Source organism: Asterias rubens, chromosome 6, assembly GCF_902459465.1.
Source record: "Asterias rubens chromosome 6, eAstRub1.3, whole genome shotgun sequence".
Lineage (NCBI taxonomy): Eukaryota > Metazoa > Echinodermata > Asteroidea > Forcipulatida > Asteriidae > Asterias > Asterias rubens.
In genome coordinates this window covers 1992978-2017536 of record NC_047067.1, presented here as the reverse complement: position 1 = coordinate 2017536, position 24559 = coordinate 1992978, and the positions used below count along the sequence as shown (strand labels likewise).

General features: G+C 38.8%; 1 protein-coding gene across 1 annotated transcript in view; it reads right to left on the bottom strand.

Annotated features, from left to right (window-relative positions):
- Positions 1 to 24559, bottom strand: part of LOC117291376 (ankyrin repeat and IBR domain-containing protein 1-like) — an 84670-nt gene extending 60111 nt beyond the window's left edge. Inside the window, exons 1-3 of the mRNA XM_033773027.1 lie at positions 24353 to 24559; positions 2876 to 3148; positions 664 to 910 (exon numbers count right to left, since the gene is read on the bottom strand). Coding sequence (XP_033628918.1) covers positions 664 to 910; positions 2876 to 3063 — 435 coding nt within the window. The 5' untranslated portion in view covers positions 3064 to 3148; positions 24353 to 24559. The remainder of the gene's footprint in view (positions 1 to 663; positions 911 to 2875; positions 3149 to 24352) is intronic.

Below are 24559 nucleotides of genomic sequence, written 5' to 3'. Positions count from 1 at the left end.
AGCAGGCCTGTGGATGACATAGGATGAGGGACTCTCATTCAATTACTAAAGGCGTGCCCTCCCTCCGTATTAATCTATGGAGAGTGCGCAGACGTATTCACTGGATGAGAGTTCATAGATCAATGTATTACCACGGTCTGCTTTGACCATGACAACACAGTCCTTTTTAACAACACTGGTAATTTTGGAATACTAGGTCCAATGAAAAGAGAAATCCCCTCAGTTTTGATGTGGGAGGAAAACGCAAGAGATTTATTCCACCGAAAATCCCACACAGTCGGGTAGGGACTGAAAACCTGATTGGAACCAAAGTCGTAGAGGTGGAAGGCAAGGAAAGATACCACTACGACAACCCTACCACATGGTGTTATCACAAACCAAATAATAACAATAATAAACCACTATTATATAGCGCATATCACCGTGAGGTCCCTAAGCGCTGTGCAGGAAAAATCAACAATTGTACAAAGTAAACATATGTTTTCAATGATTTTGAATTGCTCTGATGTCTCAGCCTGTTTAACAGTTTCTGGAAGACTGTTTCATAACTGAACTGCTGCATATTGGAAAGAGCAGGAACCATACAAATTGGTTTTGATAACTAGGGGAGCCAGAAGGGACTTATGCGAAGATTGCAGACTTCTAGCGAATAAACAAAGTTACCTCGTCTTCTGCATCGATGTGAATCTGTTCTCGTTCCCCCGGACCCAACGCGATACCTTTCCATCCGAGGACGATTCTTGCGCATTCGAGTCGTTTCTTCTCCGGCGGTTGTGAATAGTAGTATTGTGAATAGCTATAGGTAGAGGAAGGTGCTCGGATCTGTTCCGCCATGCATATACAGTGCAGGGCAGTCTGGTTGCCACCGTTGCGTTTGTTGGGGTTCGCATTGTGCCTCTGTATAAAAATCCTGCAATGAAATGAAGCGGATAGTAACAATGAGTTTAGGAAAGATGATCACTTTATTAAGCAATTTAGATTTATTCACAGTTAAAGGTATGGTCATAGATTGGTTTTTGTCAATGTAATGATGCTGATACACATATTTAAGACAAAATTGTCAAGGAAAATTCACAAAAAAGGATTTCAGCTGAATACCATGTCAACTTGTTGAGAAAACAGCAAACAACTGTCACTGTGTTCTTTATCAAGAAACCGTCCATATTTATGTGTGGTGACATCCAACTGCATCTCTGGCCACAGCATTCACAACAGAGCACCAACTCAAAGAAATCTAAGAGAGAATTCATGCACGAATCGTTTTTCAGATTAAAATGCTTTAGGCGAAAAATTATCCAAACCATAGTGTAGTATGTTTATACCCATCAACACCTGCAATGCTTCTTACCAAGCAAGTTTTTTATGGTCATTAAATTGACACTATTTAAATCTATGACACAGGTACCTTTAAAATCAATCTTAGCTCTTGGCGAAACCAGCCCCTAAGTTTCCTGAACAATTTGTGTGGCTTGAATTTTGTAATTGAAGACAATTCTGAACATATCAAGTCATGTAAACCATTTAGGAAACCGGATTCTGACACTTGATCATAAATGTAACTAGAGTGATGATAACATTGCTAATTGGGTAACTCAATACATAGGACTATTTGGGTTTGGATTATATTGACTATGCCAAGAATAATTGTTGTAAAAAGGTGTTGTCAATTGGTTTATGATTTTGGGGTTGAACAAAGAATTGACTAGAGTGGGATTCGAACCAACGACCTCCGGATTAACGTGCCGGCGCTCTACCAACTGAGCTATCTAGCCCTATATTGGCGGTGTCCCTATTTTGTCAATATCTTTGTTCGGGGTGCCAGTCAGAAGCCGTACAACCGTTAACTGCCGTGTAGCCAGGGATCACACCCAAATTACGATACAACCTGGGAAGCGGCAGCCAGGGGATCACCTTAAGGGGATGCAACTTTTTGTTTCAGATATCAATATATGGTTTATAAAACATACGCAGGGCTAAAAAAATCACAATGGACTATAGGCCTAAGGCCAGTACTTTAGCATTAGGCCATTAAAATAACGAACAGACAAGCCTGGTGGTCTTCGTGTTTTACAATTTTGTAACACATGTATCTTTGAGAAAATTTGACAATGAATCTAATATATATAAAATCTTCAATTCTGTGATGCATCAAAGTAGCATGACAAATGAGATAGATATTCTCTTAGTGCTTGTGTAATTTTGAATCTGGTTTTGCAAAAAAAAAGTTGCTCCAGTAAAAATGTTGAGCTATAAATAAGCCCGGCAGTCTTGTGGATTTCCTCCCAAATTCAAGCTCTGGTATGGGTCCAGCAAAACATCTGGGAAGTTTTTTCTAAGAATTGCAGCGGCCAAGAGCAAGTTCGGTCGGGTGACTAGAGTCGACTAGACTTAACCATAGTTGATCTACATGTAGCTGTCCCTCAAATGCTGCCTGCAGAACAAAAGAATTTGTTTACACTCTATTATAATTGTGTGTAAATGGTGCATTTAAGCATTCCCTGCAGTCCATCTGGTCAACTTAACCATATGCAAAGTGTCAGGTGCATGTCTGCCATACATCTGGGCATGCTGTGTGGTAATGGCAGTCCAAACAAAGCCCATAGCGGGACAATATGACGACGGTAATCATCACACAAGGCAGTTTACAGGCAACCAGTTCCAGGAAATCTCAAAGAAAGGCATTCACATTTGAATGTTCAAATATTTTTCTTGGGGACTGTAGGACATCATTTGAAAAATTAAACAAAGCACTACCAAAGTAGTCCTGCAGCTTTCACTGCAGTTGGTTGCCTCAAAGTTGCCGGGAAAAAATGCCTCGTGTGACAAGGCCCTACATCTACATTCTCCAGGATCTATTCTTGCCATTTAGACCCACCTGACTAGCCGATGCATTCCATATCTACTTGCATAATGAAGCGGTGTGTTGTGATCGTAATTCTCCCCGTAGGAGGAGTTTGGATCAAACGCTTTCTGGAACTCCACACTCCCGTGGTACAGCTCCTCTGCGACTTTCTCGTCCCCGACTTGTAGCGCTTTGCGGAACTTGGAGGATGTGCTACCCATGATGCCTACCGAGGAAGCACCCTGGAGACCTCAACTTAAATCAGTCTACTCGAATCCGAGATGTTGTGTTCACTTTGGGTACAATCTGCACAGAGGAGATAATCAATTCAAAACTCAAAGTTAAACCTTCAGACATCAATGAACGCAAAATGAAGCTCTTAAAATGTGACCCGTTGTCAACAAAATGAGCATAAATTTATTACTTTGAAAAATGTAGATGATATCCTTTCTGAATTCAGTAAGAAATAAGCTTTCCAACACTATCCAACACTTGAGGTTGCAAATACATGAAATATCACGAAAATAAAACCTGAAGAAATTTCTCATTTTAATAAGTTCATGTGTCATTACCTTTACTTGCGTATAGCATATTATGACCCGAGGCTCATTTTGTGATAACAAGAGCCAATTCCACAAAGCACTAAGATTTATCTTAAGATGAATTGTCAATATCACCATAGTGATTTCTATTGTGACATCATCACACTTAAAATTGATTTGCAGTTAGGATCAACCTTATCTCTATGTAAAATCGAACACAGGTCTTATATTGAACTGTTCCAACTCAAAGCCACATAAAAAAAATCATCTGGTTTGTTGTCAGGTATGAATCACTTTATCAGAATATTGTTTACATGTTCAGAAAGTTTTAAAATGTCCAGCCCTGATACTTCACGACGGCAACGACGGCAATTGCCGTCGTTGCCCCTACCGATTGCCGCAATGCCCTTCAAAAACCCAATTTTTCACGGCAATGATTACCGTGCCCTTTTCTCATCATTGCCGCCGTGCCCTTCCTCCCGAAAACAAATTATATTCAACGTTGTCAAAGTTCGAAAATAAGCCAAAAAGTCCCGATGTCTGTGTAAATTTCACGCAACGAAATAGACCCCAATTTCACGCACGTAAGGCATAACAGCAGATTTCAGGCCCGTTAGTCGTTGTTCTTTGCGTGCGAAAACAAAATACTCGAAACATCGAACGCTAGAGGGCGTTTCGGACCAAAGTGATAGCGTGAGATTAAACGCCCTCTAGTGGTAAAATTACGCGAACCAACGCTAAACGCCTTGAGAAAAAGAATCGACGTGTCTTTGCATGCTGGGATAGTGGTTTTCCCCATGCTTGGTACATATGATGTACATAGGCGTCGCGCACCGCATGCATTTATTCTGTCAACATCGTGTCAAAATGGAGCAGTTACGTGGGAATTTTTAAGCGTCTCTACGAATAACTACACATCGTGCATGACCAATAGTAGGATTACGTAGGAACAAAAATTATTTATTGTGTATTGTAAGTAGTTGTTCTTTATTTTGTTGAATTAGATGAATGCTTTCTTTTTTCATTGGGTAAAATGGAAAAATTGGAAGAACTATTTTTTACAGGCAACTCGGGAGTTTTTTTTTTCAAACTGCCGTCGTGCCCTTCGCAACTTTTTATGATTGCCGTGATGCCCTTCCAAATTTTTGAAAATTGCCTTGGTGCCCTAAATTTTTACAAAAAGTCAAGGCAAAACTGCCGTGCCCCTTAAAAGCCGAAGTATCAGGGCTGAATGTCACTACAATTAAATGTACAGGATAGGCTAATTCTAATCATTACATTCACTTTACACGGACAGTGTACATGTAGCATGTAATATAATTTCATATCTCTCAGAAAACCTGTCAAAGCTTTATTTTCAAAAAAACAAACATGCCCATCCATGTTCTAAAGCTCATGGTTCAGTCCAACAACTCTGGAGACTTTGGCAGATTTAAAACAAATATTTCTTGTACACCCTCAACAAAATCTAAGAAACAAATAGATTTCACAGTTTTAAACCACACATTACCGAGAATGCCTGCAAAGACAAGCCATTCAAAAAAACAGAATGATTTCAGTTTGTGAAAAGCGCCAAGGAGAAAATTACAAACAGTTAATTACAAAGCAATCTGAGGTAGCATATACATAAGGTAGGGCCTATTGCTGTAATCAATGTGTGTCTGCCATTTTATCACTTGAAACCCATTATCTCCTTTTGCTCTGTTCGTCATTTAAGGGTTGTAGCCAAGCAAACCATAATTTTCTCCCCCAACCTGTGGACCACCTGCGTTTTGAATTATGATTTATGGCTGCGATGGGTGTGGGAGAAAAAAAGCAAAAGGTATTTATGATGTGTGGGTTCAAACAACGGCAAGTACACGGACAACCCATATATACAACGATGTGATACTCAGTACTTTCCCCGAGCTCTGTGAACAAAAATCAATGCATATTACTCGGGTGTGATTCGAACCCACAACCTTTGTACAGGTATTGTAATTAACGCTGGATCACATGACCTAGGCCAATACTTTTAGCATTAGGCCAGTAAAAGCACGACTGGACAAGACAGGCGGTCTTGTTCATTTCAAATGACTAATTATAATAATTAAAATTCATATTGTGTCCCTTAAAAATTGATCAAAAGCGCACAGTATGGAAGAAACAAATTTAGAAAAAAGACTGATCACTAGGCAAACCACAGTGTGGGGATCTTTATTCCTTCCAACGGAGAACTAATAGCTACGTAGCCCTGCTGGCATCGGTAATAACTTGATCTTTTCAGGAGACAGGCACCTCTAACCCTACCTATGTAAAGAATCTAAACTAACTGGCAAGGCAACCATAGAAGAAAAACACAAAAGAACAAAACCATAAAACCCACGAAAATGCCATTAAAAAGATTGGTATTACTAATACATTGTAATTATATTATTACCTCATTGTGTAGCATCTCTGTGGAAAATGTTGACAATGAATCTGATAATATTTCAATTCTGTTGAGTATCGAAGTAGCATGACAATTCAGATGGTATAGCTATCATAGTGCTTGTTCAACTCTTTTTAAAGACACTGGACATTATTGGTAAATGTCAAAGATTAGTCTTCACAGTTGGTGTATCTCAACATATGCATAAAATAACAAACCTGTGAAAATTTGAGCTCAATCAGTCATCAAAGTTGCGAGATATTAATGAAAGAAAAAAATCACCCTTGTCGCACCATGGTCACACGAAGTTTAGTGCTTTCAATGCTTGATTTCGAGACCTCAAATTCTAAATCTGAGGTCTCGAAATCAAATTCGTAGAAAATTACTTCTTTCCTGAAAACTATGTCACTTCAGAGGGAGCTATTTCTCACAATGTTTTATACTATCAACCTCTCCCCATTACTCGTAATCAAGAAAGGTTTTATGATAATAATTATTTTGAGTAATTACCAATAGTGTCCACAGCATTTAAATCTGGTCAATTGTAAAACAAGCCCCCTAGTTTGGGCCCTGACACACTGCTCACTCATCATTCTATGTACCATGGTCCATTTTCATAGAACTGCTTAAAAGCACAAATATTTTGATTACAATATTTGTGCTTTCAAAAGTTAGTAGTCAGAAATGGTGCATGTGACATGGCACTTTGGCTGGTAATCTTATTCTGGTTGTGCTCAGCTACAGTTTGTGTTTAGAGCAGCACTATGAAATTGGGCCCAGTTGGCAAATGTACATAAAAATCAGAGTGTTGAGTTTCAAATGTTGCTTGCAGTTGTCAAAACAATTTCTTGCTGTTTTAAAATTAAGTACTTTTACACATTGTCACACAACATACACGTACTAGTACATGTACATGGTGAACATGTGTTCTTCTCCATCAAGGGAATACTGTCATTGTTAAAAGCAACGTTTGTTGTTTTTTTTTTAAAAGCTCCCTAATAAGATGTCGAGAGTTACCTGCAAATGTACTGTACTATAAATGAACATTATCCAAAGGTACATTGGTCTCCTTAAAGGCAGTGGACACTATTGGTAATTACTCAAAATAATTTTTAGCATAAAACCTCACTTGGTAACGAGTAACGGGGAAAGGTTAGTAGTATAAAACATTGTGAGAAACGGCTCCCTCTGAATTGGAGTAGTTTTCGAGAAAGAAGTAATTTTCTACGAATTTGATTTCGAGACCTCAGATTTAGAATTTGAGGTCTCAAAGTCAAACATCTGAAAGCACCCAACTTCGTGTGACAATGGTGTTTTTTCTTTCATTATTATCTCGCAACTTCGATGACCGATTGAGCTCAAATTTTCACAGGTTTGTTATTTTATGCATATTGAGATACAGCTACAGAGAAGGCTGGTCTTTGACAATTACCAATAGTGTCCAGTGTCTTTCAATTGTACCATTTGGGAAAAGTGTGTTTCAAAATTTATTCATGGTTTTTGTTAAGACATGACCCCATAAAAACAAGCAAATTAACCCTGTGTGACTAACAACTGCCAATTTTATCAGACCGATCCAACAATAAGACAAGATAGACAGAGTAAGAAAACATGAACTCATCTTCCCACACGGATAAATGCTAGTCAAAAACACCAACCTGGCAACAGCCAATCTCTCTCATACAAACATTGGTTTAATGTCCATTAATGTGAGTTGCACAAATCACAAAATTTTGATTCAGTGAATCATGTACATATAGATGACAATAATTATTCTCTAGTCATCGCGAAATCAGCAGTTAGTTTGTTAGGATTCAAACCCACAACCTTGTGATTGCAAGTACTGCAGACTAACCACTGAATTCATTAAAGGAACATTACAGAATTGGTTTTTGCTAACCAAACAGTTGCTGGCAGAGTAAGCACTTAGGCCTAATGTAATCCACCACATACATAAACTGACAAACTTGTAGAAAATTGAGATCGATCGGCCATCTGAGTCACGAGAGAATAGTGAAAAACCGATTACAAATTTTGCATTACATCGATGGCAAAATAAGTATGAATAAAACGCTCACTGAGCAATAAACTCATCAAATATGACATTTCAGACAGAAATATTTCAAGGGATGTTTTCAATTATCATCATTAGACTGTTTAAGTTTTAATGTAAATCTGTGATATTCACAATTTTTGTTTCTTACCAATTCTGTAATGTTCCTTTAACGGTAAACAGTATGACACAACAACACTTACTTCCACTATCTGTAAAGAAATTGTTGGTCAGGGTGCACTTGGTTATAGCAGCCCCAACCATTGGTACAAACTCCCTCCAGAAATCTGCCAGTCTGAACCCAATCATGACGATAAAAAAAAACTGTTTAAGACTGAACTGTTCATCGCTCATTAATTTGTTTATTGTTAATTCTTTATTGTTCAGCCCTTTGATCTAGTGTCTAGGATATGTGCACTTTATAAGAACTCTGCATCAATACTAATATTATTAGTAGTAGTATTTTTATCATTATTATTATTACTAATTAATAAAGACCTTGGACGGTTTCAAGTCTCTGATTGGTCAAAACCCGGTCATGTGGGGTTGTATTAACGGCGGCATTGGAAATAGCGATTAAGTGGCCCCTGAATCAGCATATATTGTGTAAAACTTGCGCCTTGCACTGTATCGCATGTTTATTTATATTCATGTTAGTTTCATTGTAACTTCGTGTAAATATGTAGCAATTTTGAGGTAACAGGTGTGCGCCTATAAGCTCATTTGTCCACATATGGTCCTGTTTACAGCGACATGCTACGTGGACGCTGAGCTCATGCGCTCGTCTTAACGCACAAAGAACAGCTGTCGTCCAATCATTTGCCTCTTTTGACTCCAGTGAAGGCGCTGAACAGACCATTATTTAAAAGAGTCACTGGTCTCAAAGATCAGTAATGTGATTAACGCACGAAAAAGATGGGAACCATCAAAAGTACAAATATGGCCCCTGAACATGTCTGGAAGTATCACCGAGAGAAAAGTCACAACATTTTGATAATTTTAGCCATTTATTTTGTTAAAAAGGTATTTATTAAAGGGAATAACAGTGTTCCGTTAATAGCGCCCAGCCACCAACCCGGTCATTACCACGCACTGTTATTCCCTAATTCATTACTAACCTATGTTTCATATGAGGCATGATTAATTCACCATGGAAGGGCAAGGTTGTTTTTTCTTAATAAAGGGGCACCGCTGGGGGAAAATTAAAAATTGTACTGGGAACATTTTCAACGGGCATCAAGACAATGACCAAGGACATGCAGTGCAATATCATTTCTTTGATAATGTGCTCGTTTATTTTCCTTTCTAAAGATACAGATAAAAAAAAAAAATTACAGAAAAGTGTCTTCATCATCATCAATGAAGGCCTGTTACCCAGTTCTAGCATGTGTGCGTGCACTCTCCTTAGATGATACTTAGAATAAAGGGCACATGCATTAATAATAATAATAGCGACTTTTTATATAGCGCTCGAATCCATCACACAGTGATGCTCGTGGCACTTCAATATTCAGTCTTTTTTCTTCAAGATATGTTGGTTGAGCTAAGTTTTTTGAAGTGTATGAAACCTTTTTCATAATCTTCTGAAAAAGCAACAGAGAAGCTTGGCTTCTAAGCCAGCTTCTAAGGCGAGTGAAACAGAATCCTCATGCCCATGTACAGCAACATTCATGAATCATCAACTCATGGTGTCCAAGTTGAAACATGAATAGAAAGAATTTTGCTTAAATATCCAGTGTTTTTCCTGCAAGGTATGAGATCTTTTTTCATATTTTGACAAGAGAATCTTCTCAAATAGCAACAGAGAAGCCTAGCTTCTAAAACGAGTGAAACAGAATCATTGTCGTGCCCACGCACAGCAAACATTTATGAATCATCAACTCATGGTTTCCAAGTTGAGATAATATCAAAAAGATTCATGTTGAAACCCTCCCCCCCCGACACTCGGAAAAACTACCTGCAGTTCACATCCTCAGCACTCAGCATGACTAATACCCAGAGTTAATAGTAAACCTTTGCACAAAACCAACCGGTTCCAAGAAGTGAGAAATTGATTGAGATCGTGACCCGTGTTTATTTGTACTGTGTGTTCTGCATCTTGAGGCCAGATGTGATTAATATTACAATAGGCTGTGATGGATTCTTTAAAGGTACACGTACATGTAGGGTCATAGATTGATTTTTTGTCCACACAAAGCTGTTTCAGACCTTGATTGTCGCTCTTAAAAGGGCACAGCAATTTTCCTCACGGTTAGGGGCACTTCTATGAGGAAAATGTAAGTGAGTATTGGAACCTTGAAGAGGGCACCACAGCAAAAGGGCACTGGTTATGGCCACTGGTCAGGGCCACTGGTCAGGGCACTGGTCATGTTGTGGGTGTTGTGGGTTATTCAGCGGCGTGTTGATTACAAGCCAAATTAAACAATAAAAGTCACATGTGAAAGTTTCAGATGTGTACAGAGTCTACTTGCTAAGAAAACGTGAAAAAAAAAATGTGACAGTTTTTCACACCAAAGTCAAGGCCATCGACGAGGTGACAGCGGGACCAACTCTGCTCTGGCCGCAACATCAGCGACTGGACACCAACCCTCAGAAATCCTTTCTATAAAAAACAGTTCATACTATAAATTTGTACAAAGCATCCATTTTAAAACGTTAAACCTGATATCGAACCCAAGTAAAGCAGTGGTAAGTTTCTCTAGTACTTCAGTTGTTTTTTTAGATTAGAAAACATTCAAACCACCAAACTCTCTTCCGTCCAAGGTACAAAGATCAAAGAGAGTCATAACATGAAAATATTGACATAGAATTAGTATCAGTTTCTATACAGCTTTTTTTTCATTTGATTAAAGTATTAATGCCCAGACTACAGACAGTTAACACCGACAGTTGGAAATAATATGTGTCTGCATGCATTAAAGTGGTCATGAAAATTTCTGTATTCATCCATACTGATCAATGCTAACAACATTCCTCAAAAAGCCAATTAAAATCTACACCAAAACATTTCAATCAAAATGAACTGTTCCAGTTTGGTTGCACCAGGAGCTTCTAAGCCATGACCTCTGTTGCCCTAGTCTTGGCCTTGGTGTCCTTTCAAAGGTGAAGACATGCTGTGACAAGACCGAATCACAACACTTGCCCCAAATCACCCTAGTTGGAGGAAACACAACACTTGCCCCAAATCACCCGAGTTGAAGGAAACAAAACACTTGCCCCAAATCACCCGAGTTGAAGGAAACAAAACACTTGCACCAAATCACCCTAGTTGGAGGAAACACAACACTTGCCCCAAATCACCCTAGTTGGAGGAAACACAACACTTGCCCCAAATCACCCTAGTTGGAGGAAACACAACACTTGCCCCAAATCACCCTAGTTGGAGGAAACAAAACACTTGCCCCAAATTACCCGAGTTGAAGGAAACAAAACACTTGCCCCAAATCACCCTAGTTGGAGGAAACACAACACTTGCCCCAAATCACCCTAGTTGGAGGAAACACAACACTTGCCCCAAATCACCCTACTTGGAGGAAACACAACACTTGCCCCAAATCACCCTACTTGGAGGACACTTGTAGTCAACTGTTCCGCAGCAGAAGGATGATAATGATGCCTCATCAAAAGATTTCCATGAGACTTTAAGGTTTACCAATGGCAGTGCCCTGTACAAAATGAACAATTGCCGTTGCCCTCCCAAATATAAAATTCCAGTCATATTGTACAACTGAAACCTAGAGGTGCTATGAGTACGACTAATAAATTTAGGAAATTAACATCTTTCCATCAAAGTATCCTCTTTATAGCAGACACTAGTAGGAGACAGAAAGAATATAAACCTCTTGCATTGTACATGTAGGTCCCCCTCGGTGAGGTCAAACAATACAAATGTGAGCCAGTGATGGGCAACGAGGGCAGTGTTTTGAGTTTATGACATCTCGCAAGCATGTGACTCACTCCAGCAAAACATTAAAACATTGACAAAGGTGAAGTTTTGGTATATTGTGAAAATTAGAGAGGCTCCCAAAAACGTTTAAATTTTCTTTCAATTTCTATTATAATGATTTTGAGAAAAGCTCCATGTAGGTAACATGAACATCTCAAATTAATCCCTGTCACAATTTTTGAGCTATTTGTGTTGTAAAATATCGAAAAGTACATGTACCCTCACCTATGCTTTCTAGTCTCTATCTTAGTCTGCATTTGACTTGCATGGTTGTAACATGTCTACACAAACGGCTAAATAAGATACTGGTAGAGTCATTGTCAATGTGTGTCCAATTAACAACTAAAAGCACGTCGTTTCAAAGGATACAAAACAATTCCTATAATACATCAAGGATTAACAAATGCAGATGATGTGACCGAACTTTACAGCTTGAGTATGTTTATTAGACTTGCGTAGTTCATGGCCAATCATTTTATGTGATGGCATAAACAAAATAGAATTTATTCACGGTGTCTTTCCAATTATATGCTGGCAAATTGGAAAGAGGATTGGGATCAGAAGTAACAATATTATTACAATTTTACATACGGTTGATTACACATAAATTACTGATGCATCCTTATAAATGAATGTAGTAAATTATTACAATTATTAAACACTTTGCACGTTTTGGATAAGTGGATTGCTCATTAATAATTCATGTATGCAAATCGGTGAGAAATGACTGCATACAAAACACTTTGAATACTTTTAAGACAATTTGGATTGCTCATTTATAATTTATGTACATGTATGCAAGTATTGTGAGAAATGACTACATTCAAAACACTTTGCATACATGTACATGTACTTCAGACATTTTGGATACTATACAATGCAAAATATGACTGCATTAACACCTTGTGAATTTGACTTTGATTTTTGGTTGCTCATAAAATAATTCATGTTTGCAAATTATGACTGCAAAAGTAGGCCCCCTAATGCTTCACATTTAGAGATTTTGAATAGCTCATTTATAGTCCATAAAAATACAGCTACATGTAGACGATAAGCAGGTCATGCACGTGTTATTAACATTGATATGTATACAGTTGACATTGATTGATCAATAAGCATGAGTCATGAATGTGACAAATGTACTAATCTCAGCTTCTTTATGATAGCCTGCGTTTAATCTCATAATAATACCAAAAACCCTACAGATAATGAGGTCAGTTTGGCTAGCATGAAGCCTCCATCCTACCCTATCCACTTCTCTTTATGTCAATCTACACCGAACAAGAAATGAGAAGGAATCCGTAGTAGGATTTAAAACTTTGCATGGTGGAAATAAGATAATAAGAAATAAGGCCCTATAGTAGGTTTGCAGTAACACCATGTAATGATAATCTCTAAATGAGTTGGGGTGGTTCTAAAAAAGAATCGTTTGTTTTGACAAGTACTGTAATGTATGCTCTGAAGTTGCAACTCAACATTTCGATCAGTATACTCTAATAGTCTTCATCAGAGCATACTGATCAAAACATCGAGTTGAAACCTACGGTGAACCACCCCAACTAATTAAGAGATTATCATTACATGGTGTTACCGCAAACCTTACTAGGATCCTCAGATTTAAATGCGAGAGGAAAACCTTAACGGGGGAAAACCCATGCAATCAGGTAGGGACTAAGGGTTCTCCACACGCGGTTTTGTCCGGGCACTGAGCCCGGACAAAATTCTCAAAATACCAAATGCGCCCGGACAAAAAATGTAGTGCCCAGACAAAATCGTTGTGCGCCCGGGCAAAAAATACTTCACGACGAACACAAACTACCCTTTCAATGCGCTAGTAGATCGTTCTTTTTGTATTAGTGTGCAGCGACTGGTGCAAAGAAGTCAGCTATTTCGCAACAACATTTCGCAGGCATTTTTCTCTGTGCAGGGCATCCTGACTACATTTTGACAATTCTTGTATTATGGTATTTAAACTTGGTTCCAAGTCTGTGATCGTGCAGTTTAGTCGTCCATACTGGCTGAAACAGCTGATGCAGAGAAATAACCGCAGTCTCAGACTTGAAATCAAGTCTAAGTGGTATAAGGAGACCGATCAGAGATCAAAAAATACCCGGACGCAAATCTGAAACTCACATTTTTTTCGGGCGATCGTGCACAAAGTGGATTTTTAGTTCAGGATCAGTGGTTTATATGTTCGTGCTGAAATGATTTGCACACAAATTTTTGCAGAATCAATCGATCTTGCAGGAACAGTTAATGCAATTGCCGATCGTGCAGAAATGGTTTGTGCAATCGGCTTAGCTATTGTGCATGAATACTTTGCGTAATTTGCCGATAGTGCAGGAATAGTGTGCGCAGAATGCCGATAGTGCATGAATTATTTGCGCAATTTTAAACCTGTGGAGAACCCTGGGACTGAAAACCCAATCCACACGCAAGGCTCGGGATTGAGGTGGGATTCGAACTGGGGTCCACAGAGGTTAAAGGCGGAGAAAGAAACATTGAGCCAACCTTATCCCCTGACACCAAGTTACTGATCGTGTATTTAATCATTCCAAACATAATGTTACTTCAAATACCTGTACAAATTATTGGGTGCTTTGAGGTGCCCTTAGGTATGGAAAGGGCTACAAGAACGCGTATTATAAATCATCATTCATAAATACCCCAGACAGTTTCTCTACTCCCATTGGTGGAGATCGTGTCACGTTTAAACGGTTGATAATGACCAGTGTTTATAACCGGCTGGCTTCCACGTGTCAGGCGCGCAAGATTATCACGCGAAACGCAATTCGTAGCTATTAGTAACAGCGCGCAATCTACTTCTAAGTGCTCGCATGTAATCTATTTCTAAGCACGCGCGCACCCACGCGCAACAGACGCTTCACAAAGATTTTGAAAACAATATTTCAAACCTCAAATTTTCAACTGTCAACGCTTTTTAACAAAAAGGGCATTTATGAATGGGAATAAAAGAGTAGTGACTCAGTCTTAAACGCCCGTTTAAAACCTTGCAGGGTGGTTGCCGTGCGCTAAAGGCCCTCCCCTTCGGCCGAGCCTTTCTCACACGACAATTCGACCCTGCCGGCTTTAACGGCCATGTAAGAACTCGTCGCTACCCTTTTATTCCCTTATTTAAACAGTAAATTCTCAAACTATAAAAAATGCGAATGCAAACATTACATGAGCTAGCTGCGCATTCTTTATAGTATGCAGATGGTATTGTCAACTGAGTGGATACAGCAGAACAAAGGAACAAGAAGAGCACAACGCTGTCCTGACAGTGTAAGCCTTTGTATCATGGTGCCTAGATATTTCTTTTGTCTGAGTACACAAATGTAGTCAGTAGGGAAATGCATTAAATTAAAGGGCAGGAAAAAAACTCCTTAAAATAACATTGATGGGAGTACATAATCTTTTACATACATTGTTCATGTACTGTATGGTATATTTCATAATTTAGAATTAAGACTAGACTTGCACGATAATAAGATAGTTAGAGAATTACAAAATTTCATTTTTCAAATACTGAAACTGTAATTCCTCCAGACATGTGGACAAGTTGACGTTAAATGTTTGTCGCAGTGATAGCATTTATACTGGATGGGTGCTGCACAAAACTTCTGCGGAAATGCTTCAATGTACACTGGAGTCAAGCAACATGTGACAAGTACAGAAATGTATGGCAATGAACCCAAACTATCGACTAAAATACAGTCCCATCATCTGAGACTAGCAGGACACTTATTATGTATACAGAAACATCAAAGAACCTGTCTCTCAGCTTATCACTGGTCACCGAAACATGGAAGGAGGTAAATGGGAAGACAGAAGTTCAGCTATCAGATTTAGTTGCTAGGGACATCAGGGTGCTTCAATGAAGGATAGACAAGAATGGGCAAATCTCAACACGATTCCGACCTCAGGAGCATAATGGCTGACTCTCACGCCACTTCTAAGATACTGCTGGTCTCTCGCGTGCCAGCAGTCTTACGAGAACGGATTTAGTGTCCCGAGATTCTGTGACACCAGTCCGCTATCACTGCGACAAATAATATAACACTTGTTAAAATGCACAGAATGGAAGAAAAGGATTTTTTTTTAAACTGGTCACCAGGCCAGTGCCCAAACCACAGTCTTGGGATTTGTCTGTCCTTCTAACAGAGAACTATAAATAGTTACTTATTACATTGGTCTATCCCTGCTGGCATCGGTAATGTTTTGATCTTTTCAGGAGACAGATGCCTCCAACCATGTACATGTAAAGTTAACTGAAAAGACAACCACAGAAGAAAAACAAACAAAATACACAAAAGAACAATACCATATATCAGAAACTATTACAAAACCAGACGATGGATACACACTACAATGTTGAGTAGGCCTACTCATTTCTGTACCTGAAGGCCTACATGTAAGTGGAAACCAGACCCTGATTTCCAGGAATAAGTTGAGTAGAAAATCCCCACATAATGAGGTATTGTAACTATGAGTCAATGATAAAGGCAGGTATAAGGTTTTGGGAATTTTAATCACTGTGATCATTGAGATTGTCATCAAAAGATAAATACAAATAATCACAATGGAATGGGACCGCTCTAAAGTAAAAAAAAAAAATAGGAATTGTAATATATCAACAAAAATTACATTCCAATCTAGAGTCCTCCAGAAAAAATTTGTCGGTCTGAAACTGTCTCAAAGTTGAGAAACTAGCATTGACAGGAAACACAATAAAGTGAACCGAGATTGGGGGTTGAAAAAGACAAATTTACTACAGAGGGATTTGAGCCAAAGACCTCCGAATTAACCTGCTGTACATGTATCTAGCCCTATTTTGGCAGTCTCCCTTTTTTGTCAATAATGCTGTTCAGGGTGCCAATGAGGAGCCATAAAAACGATGTTGCTAGTAATCACACCCAAGTTTACGATAAAACCTGGGAAATAATGCTCCCCCTTGCCCTCGGGCATTAATTTAGTCACGATTTCAATGTCAGCCTTTGAATCCAATTGTTGTTAAAAGCCACCAAGAAACCACATTGTGAAGAATCTCATCGCAGAATGTTTGTTTTAAAAAAAGAGAAAATGCTTCGGAGGGCAATTTATAAGCCACATGCAGTGTGTAATTTGTAGTGATCATAATATTGGTATCCATGACAACCATACATGTTAGTTTCATCTGATTATCTCGTACTATGTAGGATGAAAAATATGGCAAATCATTAAAACCGTGTGTTCCGTTCAACAAGAAACTGGGACAATCATGACAAATTCAAAACAATTTAGAAGTTAGAAATTTACTTGTATAATTGTTAAAAATGTTTTGCGTAAGAAGGCTTCGCTTCTGAGGAGGAAAAATCAACTCTTGAACAACGATTAATCAGAACTACAATGTACATAAAAGTTCATGACCCTAGTTGAACTCTCATTAGCCATGGCATCTCAGTCTTATACTGTACTTCACAAAGGCAACGATGGCAAGTGCCTCCGTTGCCCCCTGGTTATTGCCTTGGTGCCCGTTGAAATGTTCCAATAAAAATTTACAATTTCCTCAAAGAGGTGCCCTTTACCAGGGAGAAAACGCCTAGGTGCCCTTGCCATTTTCAAAACACGAAGAATCACGCCTGGCAGCTTCTTTTAAAATGTGGCTAATGCAAGCCAGACATTCTGATTTTCTATTGATAGAACTGTCAGTAAAGAAGACCTTGTCCTTTTCAAAAATGTCGACCTGGCAACTCGGCTATGAGCAACAACGATCTTCATGTTACTATCTTGGAGATGGTTCTCCAATAATTTAAGGTAACCTGGTACTTCAGTCTTGTGAGGGGCAGGGCTGTCTTTAAGAAAAGGCACCTTTAATAATAACAATAACAATAAACGGCATTTAAAGACGCTCTACTTCGTACGAGGAATCTGACAATTTGTATTGGAACTTGCAGATACAAGGGGCACTGAGGCATTGATCATGACCATAGAGGCAACATGAAGTTTCGGGTCGTCAAGCTACACACCCAATCCCGCTAACACCATGCCCCCCCCCCCCCCCCCCCCCCCCATGGCTTGAAAAAGCCCGGTCTATAGTCAGTCGCATGATGGTCGCGCGATGGTCGAGCGATGGAAGTCATGACGCGCGATCATATAAAGACACAGTTTTTAGACATCAGTGATGACTATAAACTGTGTCGCGCATCAAGATTTCCATCGCGCGACCGACTATAAACCGACCTTTAGGGGGGACGGTACACAAGACTGCATATATTTACCGAACCCAAATTTTTTCTACAGCAGTACCAGAACTTAAATGACAACAAAAAGGCCTGACACAGTTTTTAAAATTGAACTGTTTGAAAAAAAAGCTCCAAGAGACCATTTATCTCATACATGTATTATGGAGTATTCTTCAATAATTAATGGAACTATTATTCATCAGACCAGAAAGTCAACATTTGTCTGGTCATGAGATTACCAGGACTGTTGCCAAAATCAGCGACCTTGGGCCTGTGGTTCAGTGTCAAACAAATTCAAGCCCTGGCCCCACACTGAATCTCTTCAATTTGATCATTCATCCAACCCGCCCACATTGATGTGGACTGACATCACAAATTTACCTTTACAAATATTTTAAAATCAAAATACAAAAAGTCTGACACCTGAAGGTAGTTTTACACTTGGAAAAGTGCCATATATGCAAGATCTATAAAAACACCTCGTTTAATGTTTGAATAGTGTGACAAACCACACAATACACTTTTCAAAGACAGCGTTCAACCAAAATATGAAATCTAATATTCACATGACATCTACAAATTAAAACGCGAAGAAAGGATGAGAGAGAAACAAAATGCATTTAACATTCTTGATAACTCCTTCACCCTGCTGTTTCATTTTCCCTACTCCACGATTCATTAAAAATACATTTAACACAAGGCTATACAAAATGAGCAGAGAACAGAGGACCACAAAATACACCAACAAGACAAGTAGCACTTTGAAGGTCGGCGGCCAGTGGTCGGCTTTACATAAATAATTTTCTTCTTCTTTTTTTCTAACGCACACACCTTTGGAGTTATTCTGCGCCTCAAACCGTTTGACTTTTAAAGCATGGATTCGCACTCGATCAGCACTTGTCTGCACTAGAGGGCTCTGAGTTGTGAGTGCCCTGTACCTCGGCAAAACAACCAACAGATTTTCCATTTTAAAGGGATGCTTCAGTTTTCTTTTCTAAAAACCATTCCATTTTTTATATTCCTAATTTCTAAGAACACCCTGTGAATATCTCTTTAGAGTAGTTAAACCCCTGGTTCTTTTTAGGAGCAACACTACTCAAAAGAGATATTCACATGTGTTACCGCAAACCTCTCTTAATTAAATACTTCCACAATGCAAAGTTTCAAATCCTACTTATTCCTAATTTCATAGCTAGCTGATTCACGCTTAATATTGATTTTTTTTAATACCAATAATGTATATTATGCCTGAAGTATCAAGTATTAAAAACACAAAAATACAGGCGTGAAATTCTGCGAGGGCAAGGCCATTTTCATTTTGCAACCACTGAACTATCTTTAAATTTATGGGAAAGTTTTGAAGGGCACCGAGGCAAAGTTCCGGGGGGGGGGGGGGGGGGGGGCAACAGAGACAGGGCCATGGCCTGTAGTAATTCCAGGTGTCTTATGATGTCTTTTTGAATAATAATAATAATAATAATAATAACCGTATTTATAACGCGCCTTTTGCCAAAGGATACAAAGCGCCAGGTATTATTACTGCAAGGAGTGGGGGCGATTTTTGAGATAATATAAGACCTAATCCTTAAGCACAATGTAATGGTTTACAAGGTGCTGTGGCGCAATATGCTGCCAATCCAGCCAGGAACACCGGGGCGAACCCCTTCTCTTTTCGACAAGTGCACTGGGTTCTTTTACATGCGTTTAAACAACACATGGGACCAACGGCTTTACGTCCCATCCGAAGGACGAAGCAATGGTAATGTGTCTTGCTTAAGGACACAGGTGTCACGGCTGGGGATTCGAACCCACACTCTGCTGATCAGAAACACCAGAGTTTGAATTCGGTGCTCTTAACCGCTCGGCCACGACACTTCCACACACACGAATACTAGACAATAGGCTACCCTTTCTGCCAAAATTTCAATGTTGCACAACCTCATTTGAGGAATATAAGCGGGCTGATCAAACGGACCAGGATTTATGCAATTACAGCAAGTATGTTTAGCACTAGTCTCAATGAATCCTGATTTGTGTACACATGTTCTGTTTAATGTCAATTTGCATAGCAAGAACAATTAATAATAATAATAATAATAATGGACACTTAATAAAGCGCCGGTATCCGCCGCAAGCGGCGCTCATGGCGCTACTCTACAAAGGAACAACAAGCAATGAAAGTAGCAAACAACAAAATAAGAAAATAAACTTAATGAAAAGCTTCTCTATGAAAATGAGTTTTTAAACTGTTCTTGAATGTGTTGAGTGATTTGGAGAGTTTCACAGTGTCCGGGAGGGAGTTCCAAAGCTTTGGTGCTGCGCTTTGAAAACTTCTCTCCCCCCATGATACAATACTCAATCATTGTGCGGTACATGTGTAGATCTTTGATGTATTTGGTTGAATGAAAGAAAGCCAAGGGTTTTGTTACTTAAACCTTCAGCACCTACAAGTCAGTAAGATTAACTTAAAAACCACAAAGTCTTACTTTAAACCCACCTTATTTAATCAATTCACAAACCTACACAGACTAGTCAAGACTGACATGCGTGGCTTATTGCTAATTCCAAACCGGATGATTATAAATAATCGAGGAGGCAATTTGCAAATGAAATTGTCCAAGCCGTATTTACCTTGAGTACGTCCCAATGGCTAATAATTCCTCTACTTTGATTGGCAGTCATTATTATTGTCAATGCCAAGGGTTGAGTTTGTGAAGTGCAATTATTATTGTACCATTAAAAATGTCTGTAATTACCTGCAGTTTAATGTGATGTAATTACCTGACAGTTTAAAGGTGTACCAACAATTTACATCATTTATTATACACACACGTACCTAAAGGCCTAAATATGCTTCACTGTTGCAAGGGCAAGGGCACCAAGGCATGTTCTCCTTGGTAAAGGGCACACTTTGAGGAAATTTCTACTATTGCATTTCAAGGGCACCAAGGCAATGACCTGGGCCCAATTTCAGAAAGCCTTTAAGCACAAAAATTTGCTTAGCATGAAATTTCTTCCTTGATAAAAACAAGATTACCAACCAAATTTTAATTTGTTGCATACTGCTTGTTACTGGCATTCAGCTGTTGTTTGCTTGTCCTGAAAATCACGTATAATTTTGTTTCCTTATTTTATTTCAATAACAATTCTCCTCAAATCTACAAAACGATTTTCTGGAAAATTAAATGAATTATATTCAGCTAGATACTTTACTATAATTGCTTCTCTTCACCCAGGGGTATAGGTTTATATTGTGTATGAAAAGGGAGCTGAGAAACATCAAAGGGATGTTACTGGCCCTATGACCAGGGCACTAATGTAAAGAGCATTGATACGGTTATTGTTAAATGCGCTATAAAAGAATTTGTTGTTATTGTTATTATAGCAATGTACTACATGTTGACGAGTTGACCTTTTCATACTGTCCTGGAATATAACACAAAGACCATCAATATAGTAACCCCCCCCCCCCCATTTTTTTTTTTTATCCAAAACAATTTACATTGTACTGGGAATAGGTGGTTTGTTCCTTTACCACTCGATGAAATATCATTACTTTTAGCTTTAATGATGTGTGAAATTGCAGCCCTGATACTTCGGCTTTTAAGGGGCACGGCAGTTTTGCCTTGACTTTTTGTAAAAATTTAGGGCACCAAGGCAATTTTCAAAAATTTGGAAAGGCATCACGGCAATCATAAAAAGTTGCGAAGGGCACGACGGCAGTTTGAAAAAAAACCTCCGAGTTGCCTGTAAAAAATAGTTCTTCCAATTTTTCCATTTTCTAACTGTTACCCAATGAAAAAAGAAAGCATTCATCTTATTCAACAAAATAAAGAACAACTACAATACACAATAAATAATTGTTGTTCATACGTAATCCTACTATTGGTCATGCACGTTGTGTAGTTTTTCGTAGAGACGCTAAAATTCCCACGTAACTGCTCCATTTTGACACGATGTTGACAGAATAAATGCATGCGGTGCGCGACGACTATGCTGTACATGATGGTACATCACATGTACCAAGCATGGGGAAAACCACTATCCCAGCATGCACAGACACGTCGAGTCTTTGTCTCAAGGCGTTTAGCGTTGGTTCGCGTAATTTTACCACTAGAGGGCGTTTAATCTCACGCTATCGCTTTGTTCCGAAACGCCCTCTAGCGGTCGATGTTTCGAGTATTTTTTTGTCGCACGCAAAGAGCAACGACTAACGGGCCTGAAATCTGCTGTTGTGCCTTACGTGCGTGAAATATGGGTCTATTTCGTTGCGTGAAATTTACACAGACATCGGGACTTTTTGGCTTATTTTCGAACTTTGACAACGTTGAATATAATTTGTTTTCGGGAGGAAGGGCACGGCGGCAATGATGAGAAAAGGGCACAGCAATCATTGCCGTGAAAAATTGGGTTTTTGAAGGGCATTGCGGCAATCGGTAGGGGCAACGACGGCAATTGCCGTCGTTGCCGTCGTGAAGTATCAGGGCTGAAATTGTTTGTACAATTCTTCTTCATCAAGCCTAATTAAGGTGCTGCTGGTTTCCATTGTTGAATAAATTCTGTTGCCCTGGTGATGTACATGTGCACTCTCGGTCAAGCTTGGCTGTGTAAAAGAGTATAAACCTCTACACAAACGTGTACATGTACACAGCCTACACTTGCTCTGGCATTTATAATCTAGAAACTGTTATGACTAAAGCACTGGTAATAGTATTACATAATTTACACATTGATCAATGTGTAAATTTTTAAAGCAAAAATATATAGACCTTCCCCAGTAACAAAGTGAATGTTCTGGCAATATTGCATTTATGTACTGCCCTTAAACTCTTGTTATCTTAAAAGAGATGGAAAAAACTATCCTTTACGATAGTAACATCGCCCAACTGCCAAAGGATACTAGGCACTTTGGGAGAAAAATCTACGGGACCGTGGCCTGGCATGTTCACTTGACCAGAATTGTCTGGTAGAAGAATTAAAAAATGAAAGAAAATTACAAGTCCTAACAAATGCATTTAAAATTAAATGCACAAGGAGACAGGCCTGCACTAAGACATCTGTGAAGAAAGTTGATCTTAATCCGTCTTTTGAGGTATTTATCACGAAATAGAATTATGTTTCTGTTGAAGACACAACACAGTGAGGTACTTGTTTGAGATTACAGAATTTATGGCCTTGGGGCATGTGGTCCAATGTAAAAGTTTACCCCTGCATGGAAAATGGAAGACAGGGAGGGGGGGGGGGGAGTAACTGACCACAACAGTGAATCTTTAAATTATTTTTAGCAAGCCAAACAATCTTAAATTTCTAATGGGCTGATCCTGAATGTGTTGACAATGTTTTTAAAAAGGGAAAGCATTCACATTGGCTGTATAATTTCCAATTGTCGCTTCTTCTTTCTTTAAGGTGACTTCAGATTATGTTGATGATAAATGCAATGCCAGACACACTGGGACGAACCCCTTCTTTTGGTGACAAGTGTGTACTGGGTCTTTAACGTGCATTGATAGTTATTATAACAAAACACGTCCCATCTGAAAGACGAAGCAATAGCTAAGCGACTTCCTTAAAAGGACACAAGGAACTAAATAAATAAAAATAAAAAAAATAAAACAAGTGGTTTTAGTCTCCAAAACACATCTTTACCAAGAAAAATACATTTTCCCTAACCTGGGAATCATTTCCATAATCTGACTGCAACTTTTGCCTTTTTCATTCATTGTTAACAAAAATAGCTATTAAATTTTAACACTAGATCCATCCAGCCTGTTAATTGATGGTTCGTCATATTTCTAGCTCTTGGTCTTATTACAAGGTCTAACAATAACATTGAGGTAGACAGGGACCAACCAATAGTTACGTCACGATTATCGCAGCCTGTGAAACACATGGATGGAGGTTTATCGCGATTCAGAACCGCAATGCGTTATGGGTAAGCAGAGGGGGCATTCACGACGCACGCACGCATGGCAATATCTCTGTGTGGGTTCAACAACGCCCTCTCTTGATATTTTGCTATTCGTGATAACCTTGAATTGAAGTGTGATAAAATAGAAAACTACAACAATTTTAATCAAAAAGAATCAAGAACCACTTGTAATGTCTGAATGTAAACACAATGATGCAAATATAAAATACAACCAAAACAGTGGAGTCGTGTGCAGACAAATTTATAAAGCAAGATATGTTTTTATAATACCACCTGCTTCATAATCATAATATAATAGAAACGGTGAAAATGGCCTGCAAAACAATAATAGTTACATTAAAAACAACAATACTGTAGTTAGTTGACAAAAAGTGTTACAAAATAATTCAAGGGAATCAAGGCTTACCACAACAACAAAAATATGGACAATTTCCCATCCATATCCGAACCGGCCCAGGATAACAAAGAAACAGCCTGTACTCCTGGACCCAAAACTAAAAGCATGTTGATGACGACAGTCTGTTCTCAGCTGATTGTGTGTTTAATTTTGTTACGTTATTGTTCCCTTCCGCAGCCAACCTTGATCACACCAAACTAGCCAGACATTGTTCAG